This window comes from Orbicella faveolata, unplaced genomic scaffold (assembly GCF_042242905.1).
Source record: "Orbicella faveolata isolate gen_17 unplaced genomic scaffold, um_ofav_v1 contig_34, whole genome shotgun sequence".
NCBI classification, from domain to species: Eukaryota; Metazoa; Cnidaria; class Anthozoa; order Scleractinia; family Merulinidae; genus Orbicella; species Orbicella faveolata.
Window position 1 is genome coordinate 20,595,479 of NW_028301563.1, and position 20,271 is coordinate 20,615,749.

The window sequence follows — 20,271 nt, forward strand, 5'->3', positions numbered from 1 at the left end:
TATCGACTTGCAGTGAGTCTGCGGCCGGAGTTGTTTGTCAACAGTCCTCTCGTTGATCGAGCGCTGTTTAAGTGGGGCGGGTTCTAGTTCATTAAGTCTATGGATAGAGCTTCAGGATATTCGTGCGAAAATTTTCGAGTCGATAGATTTTTTTAAAATTTTTTACTGCAGTCAGATAATTAGTTACTTGTGTCAGAAATGCAAAAAAAATTGGGGGTCACCGGCTTTGTTTCAAAGATAGAGCGTGTGGAAAACTACCCAGATTTTGAAAACTTGGCGCAAGTAATTGAGCATGGTCTACAGGTGTTTACAGTTAAAAATAACGAAGGTGAGTCAACGGAGGCAAACGATCTTACTCATATTTTGTAGAAGTGGGCTGTTGCGTTAATAATTCCAAATGTTACCAACGGTTTCACAAAATTTAACCCTTAAAGAGGCGTTTGAAACCGTCGCACAGATAAACGAAGAGCTAAAAGAACGGAATTCGATGGCGCATTTTGCAAAAAATTCAAACTTCTAGTCGACAGATTTTCTTCATTTTTTCGCCAAATGTGGAAAATCGGTAGAGAAAATGATCCATCGAAAGAAAAATAGGGATCACCGAACGTCCAAGATCGTTAAATCCAGGCAAAGCTATAGCAATGACCATCTTCCCCGTCATTGTTCATTTTATTACCTGGCGCGCGCTCTCATGCATGACGTGGCGTGTGAATTTGCTTGCGCAGTAAGTATACGCAGAAACAATTGGCGCGAACGTCCTTAAGGGACACTGTCGTGGGTTTATTTTCATTGATAGCAACCTTAAAATAAATGTCTAGTTTTGTAACAAAGTACTACATATGTGCACTGAAACTATAAAAGGAGTGGTCTAATGAACAATGTAATCAATGGTTGTATTGAACCTGTTGGCTTACTTTTTCAAATTTTGCCCTCATGTCTTTATGTAATCACTAAAAAAGATTCTTGTATTTAGCCCTTCCTTCAACAGTTCAATATTTCCATCTTGGTGTTGTAGGGGCATTTCGTGGTACTATAAAAAGTCCTTAGTCATATTTTAATTACTTTGGAACGAAATCCAGCAGAAACATGGCTGTGATAGTGTCCCTTTAAATGATACACGACCACATTTTCAACCAACAACTAGCAAATGGTTTAGAGCTTCGGTCAATAAATCATGTCCGTCATCATGTCTTGGCCGCGTCGTGCTCACAAATGCCCTAAAATTACAACAAGACTCTGATTACACTGATTTCAGCAAGCTTATGTATTTCGTTTCAGCACTTACATGTGTCACCTCGCCAAAATTCTTTTAAAAAATCAATTACGTTGTTATACACTTTATAAAACAGGGAAATTACCAAGAGTCAAAAGGACAACTTTATTTTAACAATGGAGCATTCACTTGTCCACAGAAACATACTAAAATGGTCACTTCGTACACCTTAATGACGAGTGGCTTTTCCACGCTTACTGATTTGACGACTCTTTCCTTAAAAAGCTTTTTTATGTCAGCATCCAATGAATAGTTACTGTAAATGTTTAGCTGTACCAGAAACATATTTCAGGGAAGTCTAATTACAGGCCAAGTAGGTCCAAGCGATATCAGTTCTTGTGAGTCTGATAAAATACTTCTACTTCATGAGGCTGGAAGTTATAACTTCCTGCAAGCACGCTTCTTGTATCACTCGACTGATACCTGTAGCCCGCTAGCTGGACGTACGTATGGCCCAAGTTGCTGTAAGAATTCGTGTTGGAGCCTGCAGAATTGGCGATGTAAATATCGTGTCCGCCGCCGAATGTTGGACCATAGCCGCTGTTTCCATATATGGCGTTGTCGGAGTCTTTAACGTGAAGCTTGAATGGTTCCAGTCCATAATAATTTTTAAATGAGAATATGAAGCTGTCGGTTGAGTCTGTGTAAGAACCGCCAGAATCTATAACATAAATGAATTAGGAAAGTGATCTAAATTTGAAGAGTGAAGTCACGTAAGCTCGAACCAATTCTCGTAAGATTCCAAAGGATGACCAAAGTGACACAATGGACACCAGGCACCAGGGTTTAATTTAACAATTATTCGTAACTATTTCATCAGACCGAATTTTATTTGAGTGTCGAAAAATAATTAGTTCTGCATCACTATACGATTTGCTTAAAAACACTCGCGCCACTTCGTTATCCAATAAGAAGTAAAACCAAAACCAATCGCGATTCCCCCGCACACGGTTTCCCGCACTTTGCATCAGCCACGTGAAATTACTTCGAGTTTTGATTGGTTCACTTGATTGCCTGCGTCCTTTTTGATTGGCTACAGTGATTTCTTTGATTTTTGGTTTTACGACACTCGTTTGAAAGCCGCTCTATTCCACAATTATAAGATAGCCAACTCACTCCGTGCCACGTTGGTTTTTTACCTTGCACCTCATGTACAGTGCTTTCTTATAGGATGATTGATACTTAGCCTTACAGCCGTTACTAACGGCTCGTTTCCCGGTTATCTATCACATTGTACTTACGCCAGTCTCGATCAGTGTATCCTCCAAATATATACTCTCCCACTCTAATAAACGTCACCGTGGGTCCCAAGCCATTACACTGCGAGTGAAACGTACTGGAACTCCAGCCATGATCAGTAGCTCTGTAACACAGTTTCCACTTGGAGGGCAGTGTGGACACAGTACCCAGCCAACCTTTGAGAAGCTCCCAATATTCAGTTTTGTTAAGGAGGATTTCTGATGGCTCAAAATCGGGTCCTGTCAGTTAATAAGAATGAAACCATGCGCGTTAAAAAAAGGGTATGCATGGCATGGGGTGTAAACTGACTCGGCGTTTACTGTCTGACCAACTAAACAGAAACATTTCGGATACATAGTGGATGCAGAGTTTATCAGCGGCAAAACAAAAGATTGTACACGGTCGTGGACCTTCACCACAAATCTTGATATATTTGAAGTTTGCCGGGCTTCACGTAATATATCAAGCTCGTAAGATGGTGTTTGACCACGTTTCCAAACACCGAGAAGAGAGTAGAAAATAGGACGCGCAGCGGAGTATTTAAGTGGTCAAAACACTGTCTTCAGTGTTTGATATATCTTCTTAATCCAAACTTACACTAAGGAGAAAAATTTATAAAAATATCTAATGTTAATGCTAATTAAAATTAGATATTCAAACACCGTCACGGTTTCCTTTGTTTAAACTTGATAAAGTCATTTCCCTCTTTCAACTATTAGACTGCAAAATAGTCGTATTTTTTGGGAACGCGAGCGACGCGGTCAATCAGTCGAACGAAAGGTCTGGAGCGAGTGTAGAAACGGCGAGGGAGAAACAAAAGCAATAACAGTTGAAATTGCCTGTCCATCACAATAAGAGGGTATAAAAGATGATAAATTATGTAGGCGAATTAATTTTCTGAGTATTTGTATGCCTTCTTACCTTCACATGTTGGTTCATCCTCGGTCCAGTTTCCAATTTCATTACAAACTCTGACAAATGGTCCTCGAAGCCAGTAGCCTTTGTTGCACCTGTACGTGACATTTTTGCCTTCCCACAATTCATTTCCTATCCTGTAACCGTTCTCAAGGGGAGCAGGATCATCGCAGATACGATGGCCTGAAGAAAGAAAACAAATTTCCCATGAAATAATCTTTTCACCGTTAAGTATATAGAATTCAGGTTTTCTTGCTTACATGTTGGCACAACATTGCTCCAGTTGCCATTTTCCAAGCACAGTCTGTTTGTAGGTCCTTCCAAGTGGTATCCTGCGTCACAAGCGAAGATAACCATCTCTCCTCCCCAGTAATTCTTTCCAATCTTGTAACCGTGCACAGGAACACCAGGGTCTCCACATCCCACAAGTTCTGGTAGTTTTGAAAACAAATTGGTTTAAGCGCAAGTTACCACTGCATTCATTTATCTTTGTCTGTAACGAAGTTCAGAAGCCTCTTTAAGCCTTTCATATTTGACATGAACGCCCATTGTTTCATAGAAATACAAATTGGTCTCTTTTAAAAATAAATTACACACATGCATGAATCATAAATAATAAAATACAGTGAAACCTCTATTAGCGGACACCCTCTATTAAGCGGGCACTTGGGAAGATCACGAGGGTGTCCGCTTGACAGAGGTTTCACTGTAACTTGTAGCGCTAGCACTTCTATTTATTTGTTTGAGTCAAGCGTGCCCTTTGTTTATTTCCCTCATTTGTTTACCTGTATTTCAAAATTTAGTACTGAAGAAGGGCCACGTCCGAGACGTTTTTTAACATAGGACATTTTGGAAGAAGTTTTCGTTCGATTCAAAATCATGGCACAACCACACTTTATGGCACAGCCCGTGGGTCAATTTGGATCACCTAAATTTGTCATATAATTAAAGTGCCAGTTGGCATGGGTCATGTCACTTTAAATGCTATCTGGATGTTCATTTTGAGACCACGTGAAATCAAGTTTATGATCAAAATTCCTTCGTTATCGACATTACTGCGTCTTTAGAGTCCACATCGATTTCAAATGCTTTACTTCGAAGTAAAACGTATTTAGTTGTTTTGAAAAGACTATTATTGTAATATTTACTCAAGCCAATGAAGCATCCCTCTTGTTTGATTTATCGATCTAACGTGCAATTGTGTTTGCTGGACTCCGCTTTAAGTGTGATTTACATCAGTGATGAAAAACGTAAAGCACCCAGAGTCTGCATTTTCCGACCGCTGGCCGAGGGGGACGCAGCCTCTGGGAGCGAGACTAAAGTAAACTTCTTTGTAATTGCGCCTGCGCTTTATCATACTACAGCCCCTTAAACAAGCTAGATGTGGTGTCACTTGTATACCTGCAGTGGTGGCAATCTCTGCCGTGCCGTTCTCGTAGTTTCTAAAGAAACACTTGTACACGCCCTGATCAGAGGGACTGAAGCTTGGAATAATAAGCTCTCCCTTGACTTCATCAGCAGTCTTTGTGGTTGTGTTGGTAGAAACCACCATTCCATCCTTACTCCACTCCAGACTGGGCACGGGGGATCCCCGGGCAGCACACTGCAGTCTAACCTTGTCACTGGTCTTTGTTACCGTGACGACAGAAGGTGGTGCGGTAGTAATAACAGGAGAAACTGGTATAAACAGGAAATCAACAATCAACCTTCCAAAAAGTTCTAAAAAAACAAATGTTATCCGAGAACGAATTTCGAAAGCTTACATGCAGTTTTAAAGAACATTAATTTTCGACAGAAACACTCTACTGTCTTCATTGTTCACCACTAAATTTTCCCTTAGCAGCGTGCCTTAAAACTGAAAAACGACATGAATTTAATCATTAAAATCTCTAACCGCTTTCGTATTTTCCATCAAGGTATCCTCCGTGGACGGAATTTCTATGTCAACTATCGACTTGCTGAAACTCGAAAAACGAGAAATTAAAACTTATCTTTTCTCCACAATAGATCTTGAAACCTTTGAGACCACTTGGGTTTTACGGTACCGTAGTTTACTGCAGTTTTCTGCCTAAAGACGTCTTCTTCGTTCTATTTTCTAACTAAAATCCACATTAGAGACCGAATTCTTTATATCGTTATCTAAAACATTGAAGGAGGAAGTTGAATTTCATGAGCCGCTCCGCTGAGGGGGAAACTATCGTCCAATAGACGCCCGTCGGCGTTCTATTAGATTGTACCACGTGATCAGTTTTGGACAGTGACGACAAAGGAAAATTTTGTACGTGGTGAGCCATAAGGGGTGATAGTTGATTCGTCGTCTGGTCGCAACAACTATCACCTCACATAAATCTGGAACTCATAATCTAATTTTAAATATTCGACCTTAGATTATGGCGTCTAAACTGAGGATATCAAGATCAGAGCAAAATGACCGAGAGCCACGTATTCTCTGCCACTCACTTGAACACGGTGGTTTAATTTTGCTCCTGATTAGGCTAGATTAGCCAACATGTTCTAGCTGCAGTGACCTCGACTTAAAGCACCCCTTTATAAAGAGGTCCTCGGTATAACGAACGATCTTCTTCAGCGCTGCCAAAGTTTCAGTAAAATGAATGCGAACCGTATACGCAGTAGAAAAAGTTTTAACATGCCAGTGCCATAGTTAGGTACGGTGTTCTGTAGCTTCAAACAAACTTTGATGCACAAATGTTATTCAATCGTTCAGAGGGGGGAATACTGAGTAGTGCGGCGGAACACTGTTTCAAAACAATTATTTACTATACCTCGATGATGTAAGGAACATTTTGGTCGTTCTTCCGCAAATTCGTTGTCACAAGGTTTTCGATAAAACGAACTCTCGATATGACGAACCAAATCGAATTTTAAATGTAACTGTCTAGAGTACACTTCATAAAGTTTAGAAATCAATTACTTTAGAGTTCAGTTAACGCGAAGTCGAAACACACATAAATTTCTATGAAAGAAATTTAAACACTGCCAGATTGTTAACATTATGAAAATAAGTTCCTCACTCACGAACAGGGTTTACGACAAGCACAATCAGTGCATAGACATGGCCCAAATGGTTTTCTCCGCGGCACATGAAAGGTCCTTTGTCCTCTTGCCGAGTTTCCTTGATCACCAAATCTTTTCCAGTCACCACGTGACGGTCAACAGGTAACGGTCGGAATGACCGAGTCCATTCTATCTTTGGCGGGGGATAAGCGAAGATTTTGCACGTCAAAGTCGTCTCCCAGGTTTCGTACCCCGTGTGGTAGATCTCAGGTGCTTGAACAAATCTCGGAGGAACTGTGAGAAATGGTAAAGTCGTGTTGAAGCCGAAATCAGTCAAAAGTCCAACAATTTAGTGGTCGTTAGTTTTCTGTGTTATATTCGATGAGTATACGTCCCAGACCTTGACAATGACGTAATGTGTAAAATCGTTTGTTTTATTGCAAACAAAAAAAAGCAAATTTGAATCAGTGATCTGACTTCTTATTTTTCAAGAAAACGATTCTTAAGTCTGAACAATTTGCTCCAATTTTATTTTTATGAACTAGTAAAGAAAACTTTTCTCCGTCTTGTTTTCCTCGAATCTCAATGTTTCTCTCGGCGGTTTTGACAACAATAACTTAAAGAACAGCACTTTTTATTTAAAATTAGTTTTCCATACCTTCAACTACAACTTTGACAGTGGTAGAGTCAAATCCCAAAAAGTTCCTGGCCTCGCATCTGTACAAGCCTCGATCACCGAACTGTATACTAGGAAATGTCAACACTCCTGTCGCTGCGTTATAGAAGCTATTGTCAAGCTTTTGATCATTTTTGTACCACGTGATCTCTGGCTTAGGGTAGCCCCTGGAGGAGCAGGGAAAGGAGACATTGCTTCCTTCTTTTGTCGTAAAGCTGGATGGAGGCCCCTTTCTGATCTTTGGAATATCTAAGAAAATAAAGAGCAGTCTGTTTAGCGGAATGGTCACTATTTGTAAGTAGTTCTAGGTGATCCAACCATTTGCTTTAAAAGCTGGTTCATGTTGCAGGACTGGGCTGATTTTGTACTTTGAATGGATAGCTCTTTCGCTATAGCCAACGGGACGCAACTGCACTTGTCGTGGCAGGGATACTTCATTTTATTTAGACATGACGCGACGGCGTGCAATCAGGCTGCAAAGTCACGCTGGATCAAAAATAACCAGAAAGGTTATATTCCTCAGTTACTACGCGCTACGTACAGTGTTTGTTCAATATAGCAGGCTCTGTTCTGCTGTATGACCCGCAAAATATTTGAAGTTGTTTTGTACATGTAATAGGACTACATGCTGTCCAATTTGGAAATAATTGGATGAAAAAAATTCCGAGGACAGCCAAAATTGGACGAGGCCGTAGGCCGAGTCCAATTTCGAGGAATTTTTTGAATCCAATTATTTCAAATTGGACAAGCATGTAGTCCTATTACCTATTAATTATATAGGATCCAAAAACAGATGAACAGGGCAAATATTTTATAAAGTACAGTATTTCTCACTTCGCTTTGCTCAGCACGTCATGGGTCAAACACTTTAACACGGGTTTTTTGCTTCTTTGAGTGTTCTTGTTCTGATTATTCTCCCTCATCTCGAGTAAATCAGTAGCATCTATCTCTGGAAACCTAGCTGAAGACTCCATTTGAAAGTTTAGACGTCAAAAAGGTGGAGAGAAAAGTCGGGAAATTCCGCCATTAACATAAGAAAACTTAGCGAGCTACAATCGCTCGGTGACGTTTGATGGCAGTGATAATAGATGCAACCTGATTGGGCAATACTCGGTTCTTTTATTTATCTTGACATTTCATTGGTTGATGGAAAGTATCCAGATTTTTCTCAAATTGGACAGTTTGTTCAAAGCTAAACTAAACGTTCGAGCAAAAACTATCCAATTTATTTTAAATTGGGACAGTTTGCAAAAATCAATAAAAAATAGGTCTGTCGGCAATATTGGATTTCTATGGAACGCCAGAACTGTCTTGTGATACTTTTTTTTTATTATATTGGGTGGTTATGTCATTATATTTAGTATGTCATTATATCAGCGATAAACCTGAGAAGTTAAATATTTGTTTTTCACCGTTTGATCGACGCGACAACATAAACCGGAGAAAATAAACATCTCGCCCCATTGTGGCCACAGAGCAATTCAGGTGATAACAATTGAGTTTTTAATTTCGCGGGGTCTGAGTTTTCGGGGTCTGAGTTTTCGTGACACCCGTTTTTCCCGGCTTTCCCTATACTACCTCCAAATTGTACGGCCCCTTGCGAAGACTGGTGACGATCATATCGAAGAAAGCACCGAATATAATGAAGTAAGCACCGAACAAGGAAGTACCGAATATAATGGCCTTTGCACCGAATATAAGGAAGAGAGCACCGAATATAATAGTGTTAGCACCCGTAATAATGAAGAAAACACCAAACAAAGTTAGAAGCGAACATAACGAAGAAAGCACCGAATATAATAAAAACAGCACCGAATATAATGAAAAAAGCACCGAATATAACGAGGGAAGCACCGAATATAACGAGGGAAGCACCGAATATAATGAAAAAAGCACCGAATATAACGAGGGAAGCACCGAATATAATGGAATAAGCACCGAATATAATGAAGACAGCACCGAATATAAAAACATAAGCACCGAGTATAATGGAATAAGCACCGAGTATAATGAGTTAATCACCGAATATAATAACATAAGTACTAAATATAATGACATAACCACCCAATATAATAAAAAAAGTATCATAAGACAGTTCTGGCGTTCCATAGATTTCGATGGAGCTATATAATTATGACCTAAAATATCTCGTAATTTATTGCAAAGGTTACGTTCAGCGTTTTCCAGTTGAGTCGTTTTGCTTTTGATGTATGTTATAGTCATTTGAAGTCGTTCATCGTATCTTGAAAAGGTTTCCCGAACCCTTCAGACACACAGTAGAGACATAGCTAATAGTACAGATGTAGCCTATGGTACAGACATATAGGATTCCAATCGAGAAGCGTTTTATAAGTGCCATATAACATCGGTAAAATAATCATTAGTTTTTACTACCTATGTCTTCGATCAGTTTTGACGTGTTTCCAGCAAAAGCTTTTCCCGGCCTGCCGCGCGGCCCTTGCGGGCCCCTCTCCCCAGGGGGACCCCTCTTCCCTGATTTTCCTATGTACCCTGGGCGACCACGTCTCCCCCGACGGCCTTCTTGGCCCTGGAGCCCACGAGCACCTGAAACAAAAACAATTGCAATGTAAGAACCTAGCTGGATGTCGTATTGTTATATTTGTGGGAACAAACTAATCTATAAGTTATAGACTCCATTACAAGTCTTTGTTACTAGTGATAATTGCCTGAACAGACCAAACAGAGGGAATTGAAAGAGCATCAGCAAAATTCTTAACTACAGAGGATTAGTCCTGTCAACTGGTATTTTAATGGACGTTTGGGTCAGTTTTGTGCCTCAGCTATATTAGCGTGTGTCAAAAAAACTTTACACCTTTTTTTAGATATATTTATGACAATTAGTGCTCATGAACAACTGAGATAATCTGCAGATCTCTCTAAATTTCTTTAAAGTTCATTATTTCAGACAGCATTTTATTTTCTTCAGGTGGTGATAGACTCACCTCTCATACAGATGACGTCTTGATCTGTGCCATTGTTAATCTTGGTAGTAACCTAAATAAGGAAAATAGAGATATGAAGAAATCTAGAGCCAGCGTTAAATTAAAGCTTAATACAGCTGTGATTCACTTCTACTTTCTTTCTTTGTGCTTCAGTTGCAGTTCAATCTAACGGAAAGCAATTTCTTGGCCAAATAAAAAGAGATAAATAAATCAATGTCAAATGAATAAATAAATAATTACACAACGAGATATAAAATCAACAAAACTAGACGCTCGCTGCGTGTACCCAGGCAGTCGTTATACTAGCTATATGGCAATTGAGCTAAATGTTCTGCATTTGAAGTCGTACGAAATTCAATCGAATCGATGTGCTCAAGCTATTCTGCCTTTGATTGCATTTCTTAGAATCGATTAATAGCTTATTACTAGTTTGCAGGTCTTTAGGGAGCGAAATGAGTCAAGGTCTTTATATCAGCCTATAAACATTTCAGTCTATTTTCCTTAGCCGTTGTCGTTGTTGTTGTTGTTGTTGTTGTTGTTGTTGTTTTTGTTTTTGCGTTTCCCAATCAAGCGAGACGTTTTGAATTTCAGAGTTATGGCGGTGCGTGACATAAAGTTACGAACGCGTTTGTCGAAAAACATATACTTATCAGGTTATTTTAGTATTAGTATTAGGAAAAGTGCCTATGTAATGCTTGTTTGCTCAATACAGATGATCAGTCGCCTAGATAGCCAAAGCAAGTTCCAGATGTTTACACTATTTTCCGGCCGCAATGTTGGTTTACGCGGAGGTACACCAACATGGCGGCTCCATACTGGGTTCTGTGAATTTGTGCAAAATATTTCGACGAATATCTGAGGTTTGGGAAAACGCACAGACTTAAAAATTAGTAAGTGCCATCTTTATTAATTTCCTATAACATCACAATTTCTTGAATTTATCCACTATATGGTTTTCGAATAATTTTTTTATTGCATCAGGATTGCGTGACAACGCAAGCCGAGAATTGCTTTGCTGGGGTCAACATACATTAGTTTCTTTCAGCTTAAATGTACAATAATTCGCTACATGGGTTTCATTGATAAGATAATAAAGATGGTGAATTTTAAGCTCAGTAATGAAATGTGAAGGTGAATTAATCAACATGACACGAGCATGGGACAAATTCTGAGTCCCTGACAGGAATCGAACCCATGACCTTCCGAACACCGGGCGGACGCTCTATCCACTGAGCAACGAGAACTCATGGACAACAAGGTCTTTTAACTGAGTTCATATATGACAGGTGTCCTGCATACTGCTAGGACCAACACTATTGAAGTCATCGTGAGTAGTGATAAGATAATAAAGATGGTGAATTTTAAGCTCGGTAATGAAAGGTGAAAGTGAATTAATCAACATGACACGAGCATGGGACAAAGAAAAAAAAACAACTAACTACTGAGTCCCCGACAGGAACCGAACCCATGACCACCGGAACACCGGGCGGGCGCTCTATCCACTGAGCTACGAGAACTCATGGAGCGCACTGACATTTAACTGAGTTGATATATGACAGGTGTCCTGCATACTGCTAGGATCAATGCTATCGAAGTCATCGTGAGTAGCGATAAGATAATAAAGATGGCCCGGTGTTCGGGAGGTCATGGGTTCGATTCCTGTCGGGGACTCAGAATATTTCTTTGAAAAAATAACGAGAGAATATCGTTTAGTTCGCGATTTTAACTTTATTATACTTTACGAAGTTTCTCGGAACGTTTTACCTAGGTGTAATCGAACAGATACATTCGTAAACAAATTCAAAATGTTCGCTCGTAAATTGATCTCTCATAAGGCTTACAGACCGACCCGTTCCGAAAACGCTTAACGTCCTTTAGTGTTGGTCTACCTCGAACGGTATGTTCGTTTGTATGTGATTTCATCGCCCTAGAAATCGTGGAATCCGTGCTAACTTTTCACGTCGACAACTTCTGTAAATTCTATGTGCAGTACGCATACACAGGTGACGCATGCGCCTTAGAGACCAGACGGCGATTTGTGACTGAACGTCAATCTCGTTCCCAGAGTCTTCGTTCACCTTGACCAGCGGTCGGAAAACGAGAGCTCTGGGAGCAACAATTTCAGGCATGCGCCATAGATGCAGACTGCGCAGTAAAACCCGATGGGCAGAATCACCAGAATTCGGTTATTTCAAAATGGTTGCTCCCAGAGCTCTCGTTTTCCGACCGCTGGTCAAGGGGAACGAAGACTCTGGGAACGAGATTGACTGAATGTGGGGAAAAAAAACAGAGCCGAAATTTAAACCCAGGCCTCACTGCCTGGGTAATTAGAAAATTAGTTGGTTGGACAAACAAGATGGAAAAATAAAATAAAATAAAATTAACTCGTTAGAATTCAGACTACACAACAGATTTTGTCTCATTTCCCTTAGCCGGTTCCCTCTCAACTGTTTCACGATAATATTTAACATTCATTTAGTTGTCGACTGAGTGATGTAGTCATACTCTCTCGCAGACAGTTTAATTTCAGAGCCTTAATTTTACCTTATGAATCTGTCAAAGTTCAAAGCATTGTTCAACTATAGCCGATTTCCCTTGGTTCCTGGCTGAAATCAGTGACATAAACAACTGCCATTTAAAATCTTATGCCTTCAAACATCAGTTCTTCCATGGTATAACTTCCTGAGTTGCAGCAGGAGCCATAATCGGGGACGGAGACCGTTAAGTCTCGGGATTCGCGCGTACCTATGATATGGGACAATTTTTTCTATTTTTAGAACAAATTGCGCCATCCTGACGTCATATATCCGCGCGGATTCACGCACATGTCGGGGGTTCTCGTGTGGATGTTGTCACGTTGCGTGATCAAATGGTGAGAGTTGAGAGATTCTCTTGCGTATTTTTCACAGCGATGGCAGGGAATAAGGCAGGGAATACGAACCAGGGCGCTTATATGCAGTTTTATGCTCTGAGCTAACGGAAAATGTGGGTTTTTCAGGGTCGAAAACAAGACTTCAATCTCGCGCTGGGAATGAATAATAAGATCTGCTCTCGCTAGTTGTAAGCTTACGCGTATGTTTTTGCGTTTGTTCTGACTTAAGAATATACCAAGAAAACTCTCTACTCTGGTATCGAGTTAATTTGTGAGTTTCTCAGACAACGATTCATCATAACCAAAACCTGTTTTGACGGTTTCTTATTGTTTCTGCTTGTTTGGTGAGTTTGCAAAAGTTTTTGAAAGGAAAGTCTGACGCGTACAATTAGCTCATTTGCATAGTGCAGTTCGTGCACTTTCAAGTCCGAGTCGGTGTTTTCAATTGTCAACAAATCTTGACAAAGATTTCTTTCGTTATCTTTTGTGCTGAGCTGCTGTAACAAATTTCACCAACGCAAAACAGGCTACTAACATCATGTGTCTTTCTTCAACATAAGCATAGTGAAGTTTTACACTGCGAAAACAAAAATAGACAAGGAGTTTTGATAACTCGATCAACAAAATCGAAATCGTTATTCCAAGTTGATTAAAGAAAGCGTCATCGTAACTTTACTGATTATTTCTGCTTTATTCACATATTTTCAGTTTAGCTTTTAATATGTTCTCAAACATTTATCAATCTTAAACATATTTAAAAACTATAGAGTTATTGTTTGAGTTCGATGTACGCTTTCACACGAAAGTGCGGTGGAAGTACAATTTGTCATGTTTACTGACTGTACAAAACACGCATCGGCGGGCGCTCTCATTCATCGACAACAGAGAATTTACTGGATCTTTACACGAATAAAACTGAGCAGTATCTACGGACGTAAAGTTATTGGGCCTTGATGAAACATCAAGCGTTGCTTACAATTCAAGCGAAACTCAAACTAGCAATTATTTTGTTTTACTTTTCGGTCGCGATAGACTGACAAATTCCTCGCAAGCGTGTAGCAAGAGGAGCTAGGAAACTATGAAGTCCTGAAGCTCTGCTATATCTAAATATATCCAGCTAGTTTTTTGCTGTGTAATGGAAAAGCTGTTAATCTTCAGCATATGTGAAATTTAAAGTGGAGTAATGTACAGCTCATGTAAAAGAAGCATCCGTCGGAACACAACTTGGTCAGCGATATATGTAAGCTTACAGCGGAACATACCTAAATTCGACAGTCTTACTTGACTCAAACTGGAGCAGCTTACGACGAAAATACTTAAGCAAAATTCCAACAGACGTAAACGCGTTGAGTTGTGGGCCAAAAACATGAAAAATTTCGGGAATTTCGGACGCCATTTCCCCCACGCGACATCCGCAAAAATCCTCGCAGCATGTACGCGCGTGTGCCGCAGGCGATGGCGCAATTTGTTCTAAAAATATAATTATTGTCCCATATCATGGGGACAACCCCAATACTAGAAATGGCGCGCGCTTACGGTCTCCGTCCCCGATTATGGCTCCTGGTTGCAGCTAATAATGCGACCTCAGTTGACACTATCAGATTAATTAATTTACAAATATTCCCAAATACTAAGCTACATATATATATTTCAGATAGGTCTGACCTTTGCAGAGGCTCCCAGACCAAATAATTGGACACAAGCATTGTGGCAACTGCTACAGCTTTTTGATCTTCCGAGGGATCCAACAGACCTTTTACTTCGGTAAATTCTACCTTCGTTATCTCTGGATTCAGGCTGATATGCCTTCGACGAGTCACTCTGAAGCAAAAACACTTGTTCCTCTAACACTCGTACTTTGTAAATGAGGCATCCGATGGAAACAAGGCAGAACAAAGTATTCACAATCACGGCAACAGTCAAGAAAGTATTACTTCGAGGTTTTACGGTCTCCATTGTGAAACGAGTTAAACTGAACGTTCAGTTGACTTCCGTAGCTTATTTAAAACCCAGAGAATGTCAGACACGAATAAGCTTGTCTCGCTTGAACATGCCCTGGTGAATGTCATCGCTTCTGTATCATGTTTTCAAACCATCACAGCATGCGTGTATTTTGATTGCGGAAGATTTAACTTGTTATCACTTCTTCTTGTAGCGGTATTTGACCTTCTTTCATGGAAAACCTCATCAGCTTAAGCCAATAAACCTGACTGAATATGCTCGAAAGTAGCCCTTTCACAGATAGTTAGGTTCCTTCAGTAAATAACGCACATGAATTATAATGGTAAAATTAGATTTAAACAGAACCAGTAAGGAACTAAGCAATTAAGAGACTAAAAGCTAACAAACCAAAGCCGTGGTGTGCTCATAAACAGGGACGGGTTATCAAAAGGCACGCATGATATGTATTTTTTGTTCCTGTGCTAGCTTTAAGGCTAAGCTGTTAAGTCATACAGGAACTTATGACAGGATCAGGAGTCTCGGTATTATTATGACGCATGTTATAAATATAGCTGAAATATGCCAAGTTCATAGTTATAAATTGGTTGGTTTATAAAGTGGCTCATAAAGCTTTCAATCTTTGATTTTCAAGTTGGAAGTCGATGGGCTCTGCTAACAACTAAATGCCTCTGAAACGAAATTTCCCTTTTTCACAGCTAAAAATAGAAATAATTAAGTTTATCTTTCTTAGGGATCCTGAGGTGATTTACAGATAACGAACGCAAGCTTGAATAAGATTCCACGACTCAAGGCGATTGGAGCGACTTAAATAAAAAAAGTGAATAAGTCTGAGTAAAGACGAGAGCATTCACAAACGCGCTATTTACTTTCGCCTCAAATCTGTCAATCAATCAACATTGGACTAACTTGACCCCAGCTGGTGAGACATGATAAGAAACCGGACATTTGAAATTGACGCCAAATTATTGCGCAATTTCATACATTTGGGCGCCTTAAGGTTACTAGTATTTTGTTGTTATTCCTAAAACCCTTGTCCAAACCTCACGTCACATGTTTAAAATTCAAAATGGCCGCCACACTGAAAACGCATTGGCCATTGTTGGTATCTTAGCGAATCACACCCCATCGCTCCTTCGATCCTAATTTCACTTCAGTTAAACATTTCATGCATCCGCTGATCAGTGCGTAAGACTCACGGTCTCTTGCCCACTGAAGTCGGTGGTGTCGAAGTTCAAGTTATTCGAAATGTTGTAGTTGTTGAGTTGGAGGTGAATAAGATTCACGGTGATCAGTGACCTGCTTTTCATGGGCAATGTTTCTTATTTGTTTCTTTGCAATTCTGATGCAAGTACTGTGGGACGATCTGAACGCAGAAACTTACATGAGAAGGTTTTCACACGAAGGTCTCGAGACTCAAAGTCTAACCACGGCTAAAACGGAGCACTGAGTTCCTGAAAGATGTCCGGTTCAGTAAATGTTTGACTGCGCTCGACTACCAAAAAGTTAACAAACGGTCGGTGATCCTTTTGTTTTCATAAATAACTTCCTTTACTGATTTTTTCTATTCTAACAACTGAGCAGAGAAAATCTGTGCGTAACATAGTTCGCTTTTTCTCCTCTAGTGCGACCCGGAGTTTTCTTTGAACGTAATCGGGCAGGACTAACATAGATCCTTTCTCAAGGCCTCTTCTACCCTCCCCCCCCCCCCCCGGGAAGGCACTCCCTTATATAGGTGTGTGCGGTCCCAAAGTGTAGGGTCTTTCAGCCGTTTTGGTCGTAAATGGGGTATCGATTTTGGCCATTTTGGTCTTAAATTGGGTATGGTTACTCTAGTCTTGAATTGGGTATATTGTTTAGAAGAAGCTACCTCTTCATAATTATCGATAAGACCACAAGCAAAAGCCCTTCAAAACTAATGTTTAGGGCAACTGTGCCAGCCGCAACTGTCATAAACAGGGTATCGAATTTTTGGTTAGGTCATAAATAGGGTAGGGAAAATCGCAGATTTTGGTCATACATAGGCGGGCCGCACACCCTCACTAAATTTTTCTGGGAGTACTCCCTCCCCCCCGGATTCAACCTCAAAGAATGATATCAGCTGCAAAAGTTCACTTAAACGTTAGCTGTGTTGAATTGAGCACGTTTACCTGATCTAAATTTCACCAATGTAAATTCTTTTACATTGCCGATAGTTGTAAGCTAAGCCGGATCATCTCAAAATAACAAGGGAAACGCTTGGTTGCGATTATCAACTTAAAGATAATATTTGTAACATTGAAAAGCTAACATCTCAATATTGTTTCTTCACTGGATCAATTAAAGGGCTATCTGAGCGAAAGACAGAATGCAACCTTCCAACACTCCCTCCCCTCCCATATTTCACTCCTCAGTCTCCCGTCCCTCCTCTCCAGTTCTTTTGTCATCATCAGTGTGAGACCAATCACGTGATATGCCCTACAACTTCATAAATATTTCCAGATGAATCTCGCATGTCAGAGAGGTCATCTGTTCTTCAAAGCCTGGAGTAGTTAAATATGATTTTTTGAAATTTTCTTCAATTTCGTTTATAGTGTGCATCAGCTCTTCTCTTGTGGAGCGTAGAGAGCCATTTGGAGAAGTTGGTTAGCTCTAAAGTGACAAAGACTTCTTTTAAGTTAAGGATAAGAAAAACTCCCGAGGTTCTAAAAATATATCTATAATGAATAAAAATCGATTCTGCATGAAATTTTAACACTGCTGATCATACAACACCAACGCACATGCTTTGATCATTCCCTTGATACCTATCAAAATGTATACAGGCCCACATCTGATTTAGGGATACCCATCCGGAAAAGAACAGAATTGAACGAAACGTTTTTTCACCGGGTGGGTAATCACGCCCTTATCCAAGTCGTACAACTTAATGAGTTGATTCCTTTCTTTAGTTGTTTTAAAAAAAAATTCGAGTACTTTCATAGCACAAATACCATACATTACAGCCTTATCTTCAATTTAGCTAACAGATATGAATTGAGCGAGTGAAACAGTTTGCATCCCAAAATCTTTGTGTGTAACCATGACTACTTCTTACTACACTCGACAAAAATCATTAGCAAGTCGAACAACCAGTCAAAAGGATCTACGTTGTAGGTCTACTACATTTCTTACCGTGATTCTAGGACATCAACCTCGCGTACCGTTTCCCAGCCTTGAGTTGTTGTTGACCTCAAACTCTCGGAATGACTAATCTCTGTTTTACTTGGTCGATGGCTAGATCACCCATACTTTGAAAATCCATAACAAACTACTTGCTGTTTGAACCAAAGCCAAAAATGTTGGTGGCAGTTTGCGTCGCATGATGCAAAGATTTAATCCGATGGAAAACAATTGGGTCAAAAAATGTCAAAAAAATGGTGGTGGAATTATTTTGCTATACAAGAATGTATTTCATGATTGATTTCAATTTTCAAAACATCTCCAAATTTTCTTTGGTTCAAAATCAACGCCAAAACAACGATAACTACGCCTGTGGTCTTTATATTCCACCAATTACCTCAAATTATTTTGACTCCGAAATTTTTGAATAACTCGAAAACGATATATTGAATTTTTCATCCAAGGGATCAATCTTCCTCTTGGGTGACAGGAAAATATTCAGACAGTGTCTGTCACAACGGACATAACATCATAACAAATGATCAGTCTGACTCTTCATTTCGTCCCAGTCGACGGAACAGTTATGACAATGGGTTAAATTCTCATGGTAAAAGACTTCTTGATATTTGCAAAAGCGCCGATCTCAAAATGCTAAACGGAAGAGTTAGCGGTGATACTCTGGGAAGACCAACATTCCACGGAAGAAACGGAATAAGTGTTATCGATTCACGTAATTTGTGACCAAGATCTTTTTTCCAATGTTTCAAATGTTGTCGTCAAGCAGCCACGCTCATTATCGGACCATAGACCAATAGTAACCTGGATGAACATTAACACAAGCATTTCCCAACGTAACTCCTCATATGAAAACAATCCATTTTCTGGTCTTCCTATGCAGTTTCTTTGAGAAAATGATTCTGCTACAAAATTCAAAGATATCCGCTTACGTTCACCAGATCTCCAAATGCTCATACGAGACTACAGTGAGGATGACATTCCCAATGAAGATGTCAACACCTCGCAACTAAAAGATGCTTAAAGATAAGAATAAGAAAAAAATCGTACAAAAATGAAACCGTTATCGAACAAAAATGGTTTGATAAAGAATGTCGCTTTAAGAAACACGAGCTAAGGAAAATTTCAAACCAAAAACACAGAGATCCTTTAAATGCATACTTACGAGAGCAATATCATGATACTTAAACAAAATACAAAAAGCTACTGAATAAGAAAAAAAGTGATTACTACAACTCAAAAATCGCTGAGTTAGAGGAAAATGCAGAAGACTCAGACAAAAAATGCTTTTGGGAATGTTTAAAATCAATGGATGACACGCCAAAAGATGAAGACGACATTCCATCATTCTCAGAGGATAACTGGTTAACATACTTCCGTTCCCTTCACTCGAAAAGTCCTTTAAATCCTATTCAGCAGTCAATAATGAATGATCTAAAACTTCTGGAACATCATAAAGGGCAGTTTCCCTCTTTAGATTACTTGACCACTGAAAATGAAATTTTTGTAGCCGCTAAAAGATTGCAAAATAACAAATCGGCGTTCTCGGACAAAATAAAAAACGAAATGATCAAAGCTAGTCTTCAAGAAATGATTCCCGCGTATCTTAAATTCTTCAACTCAATTCTTATTTCAAGTATAATGCCTAATACTTGGTGTCGCGGTCTAATTACACCAGTATATAAATCAGGAGGAAGAAATGAACCATCAAACTACCGAGGAATTTGTGTCTCAAGCTGTTTGGGAAAGTTATTTTGCTCTATCTTAAATCAGCGATTGCTTGAGCATGTCAATTCTCTTGATATTCTACACAATTCCCAGATTGGTTTTCTACTCAAAAATCGAACAACAGACCATGTTCTTACATTGAGAACTCTAGCAGATAAATACGTGCATCACCACAACGAAAACTTCTATGCTTGTTTTGTCGACTTCAAAAATACTTTTGACTCAGTTTGGCATGACGAACTTTTATTTAAGTTATTACAAATTAATGTCGGTGGTTTTTTGTTTTTTTTTCAATTTAATAAAGAGCTTGTACTCAAACTCTACATGTTCCATCAAAATTGGCCAGAATCAAACACGGCCCTTTCCATACGTAAGAGGGGTACGCCAAGGTTGTATTTTGAACCCATTACTGTTCAACCTCTCTATTAATGACATACCATTCTCTTTTGAAAAAATTCTGTCTGATCCCTTTGTC

General features: G+C 39.5%; 1 protein-coding gene across 2 annotated transcripts; it reads right to left on the bottom strand.

Moving 5' to 3' along the window:
* Positions 1–744: 744 nt before the first annotated feature.
* Positions 745–18,120, bottom strand: LOC110055842 (basement membrane-specific heparan sulfate proteoglycan core protein-like). Of its 2 annotated transcripts, none has more exons than XM_089299088.1 (10): positions 18,066–18,120; positions 10,082–10,133; positions 9,513–9,683; positions 7,101–7,367; positions 6,464–6,736; positions 4,829–5,104; positions 3,688–3,858; positions 3,434–3,610; positions 2,515–2,751; positions 745–1,934 (listed from the first exon to the last, which is right to left on the bottom strand). In XM_089299088.1, exons 2-10 carry the CDS (start codon positions 10,086–10,088, stop codon positions 1,603–1,605), a joined length of 1,911 nt encoding a protein of 636 aa, XP_089155214.1. In that variant the 5' UTR covers positions 10,089–10,133; positions 18,066–18,120; the 3' UTR covers positions 745–1,602. The 2 variants fall into 2 exon arrangements, with proteins under 2 accessions (XP_089155214.1, XP_089155213.1); XM_089299087.1 differs by lacking the exon at positions 18,066–18,120 and adding an exon at positions 14,619–15,389.
* Between the last annotated feature and the right edge of the window lie 2,151 nt (positions 18,121–20,271).

Coding starts and splice junctions, on each gene's coding strand:
- LOC110055842 (XM_089299087.1), bottom strand. CDS start 14,909: ATGGAGACCGTAAAACCTCGAAGTAATACTTTCTTGACTGTTGCCGTG. Junction 2,752..3,433: donor GGATGAACCAACATGTGAAG/GTAAGAAGGCAT, acceptor ATTAACTGACAG/GACCCGATTTTGAGCCATCA. Junction 1,935..2,514: donor ATACACTGATCGAGACTGGC/GTAAGTACAATG, acceptor TTTATGTTATAG/ATTCTGGCGGTTCTTACACA.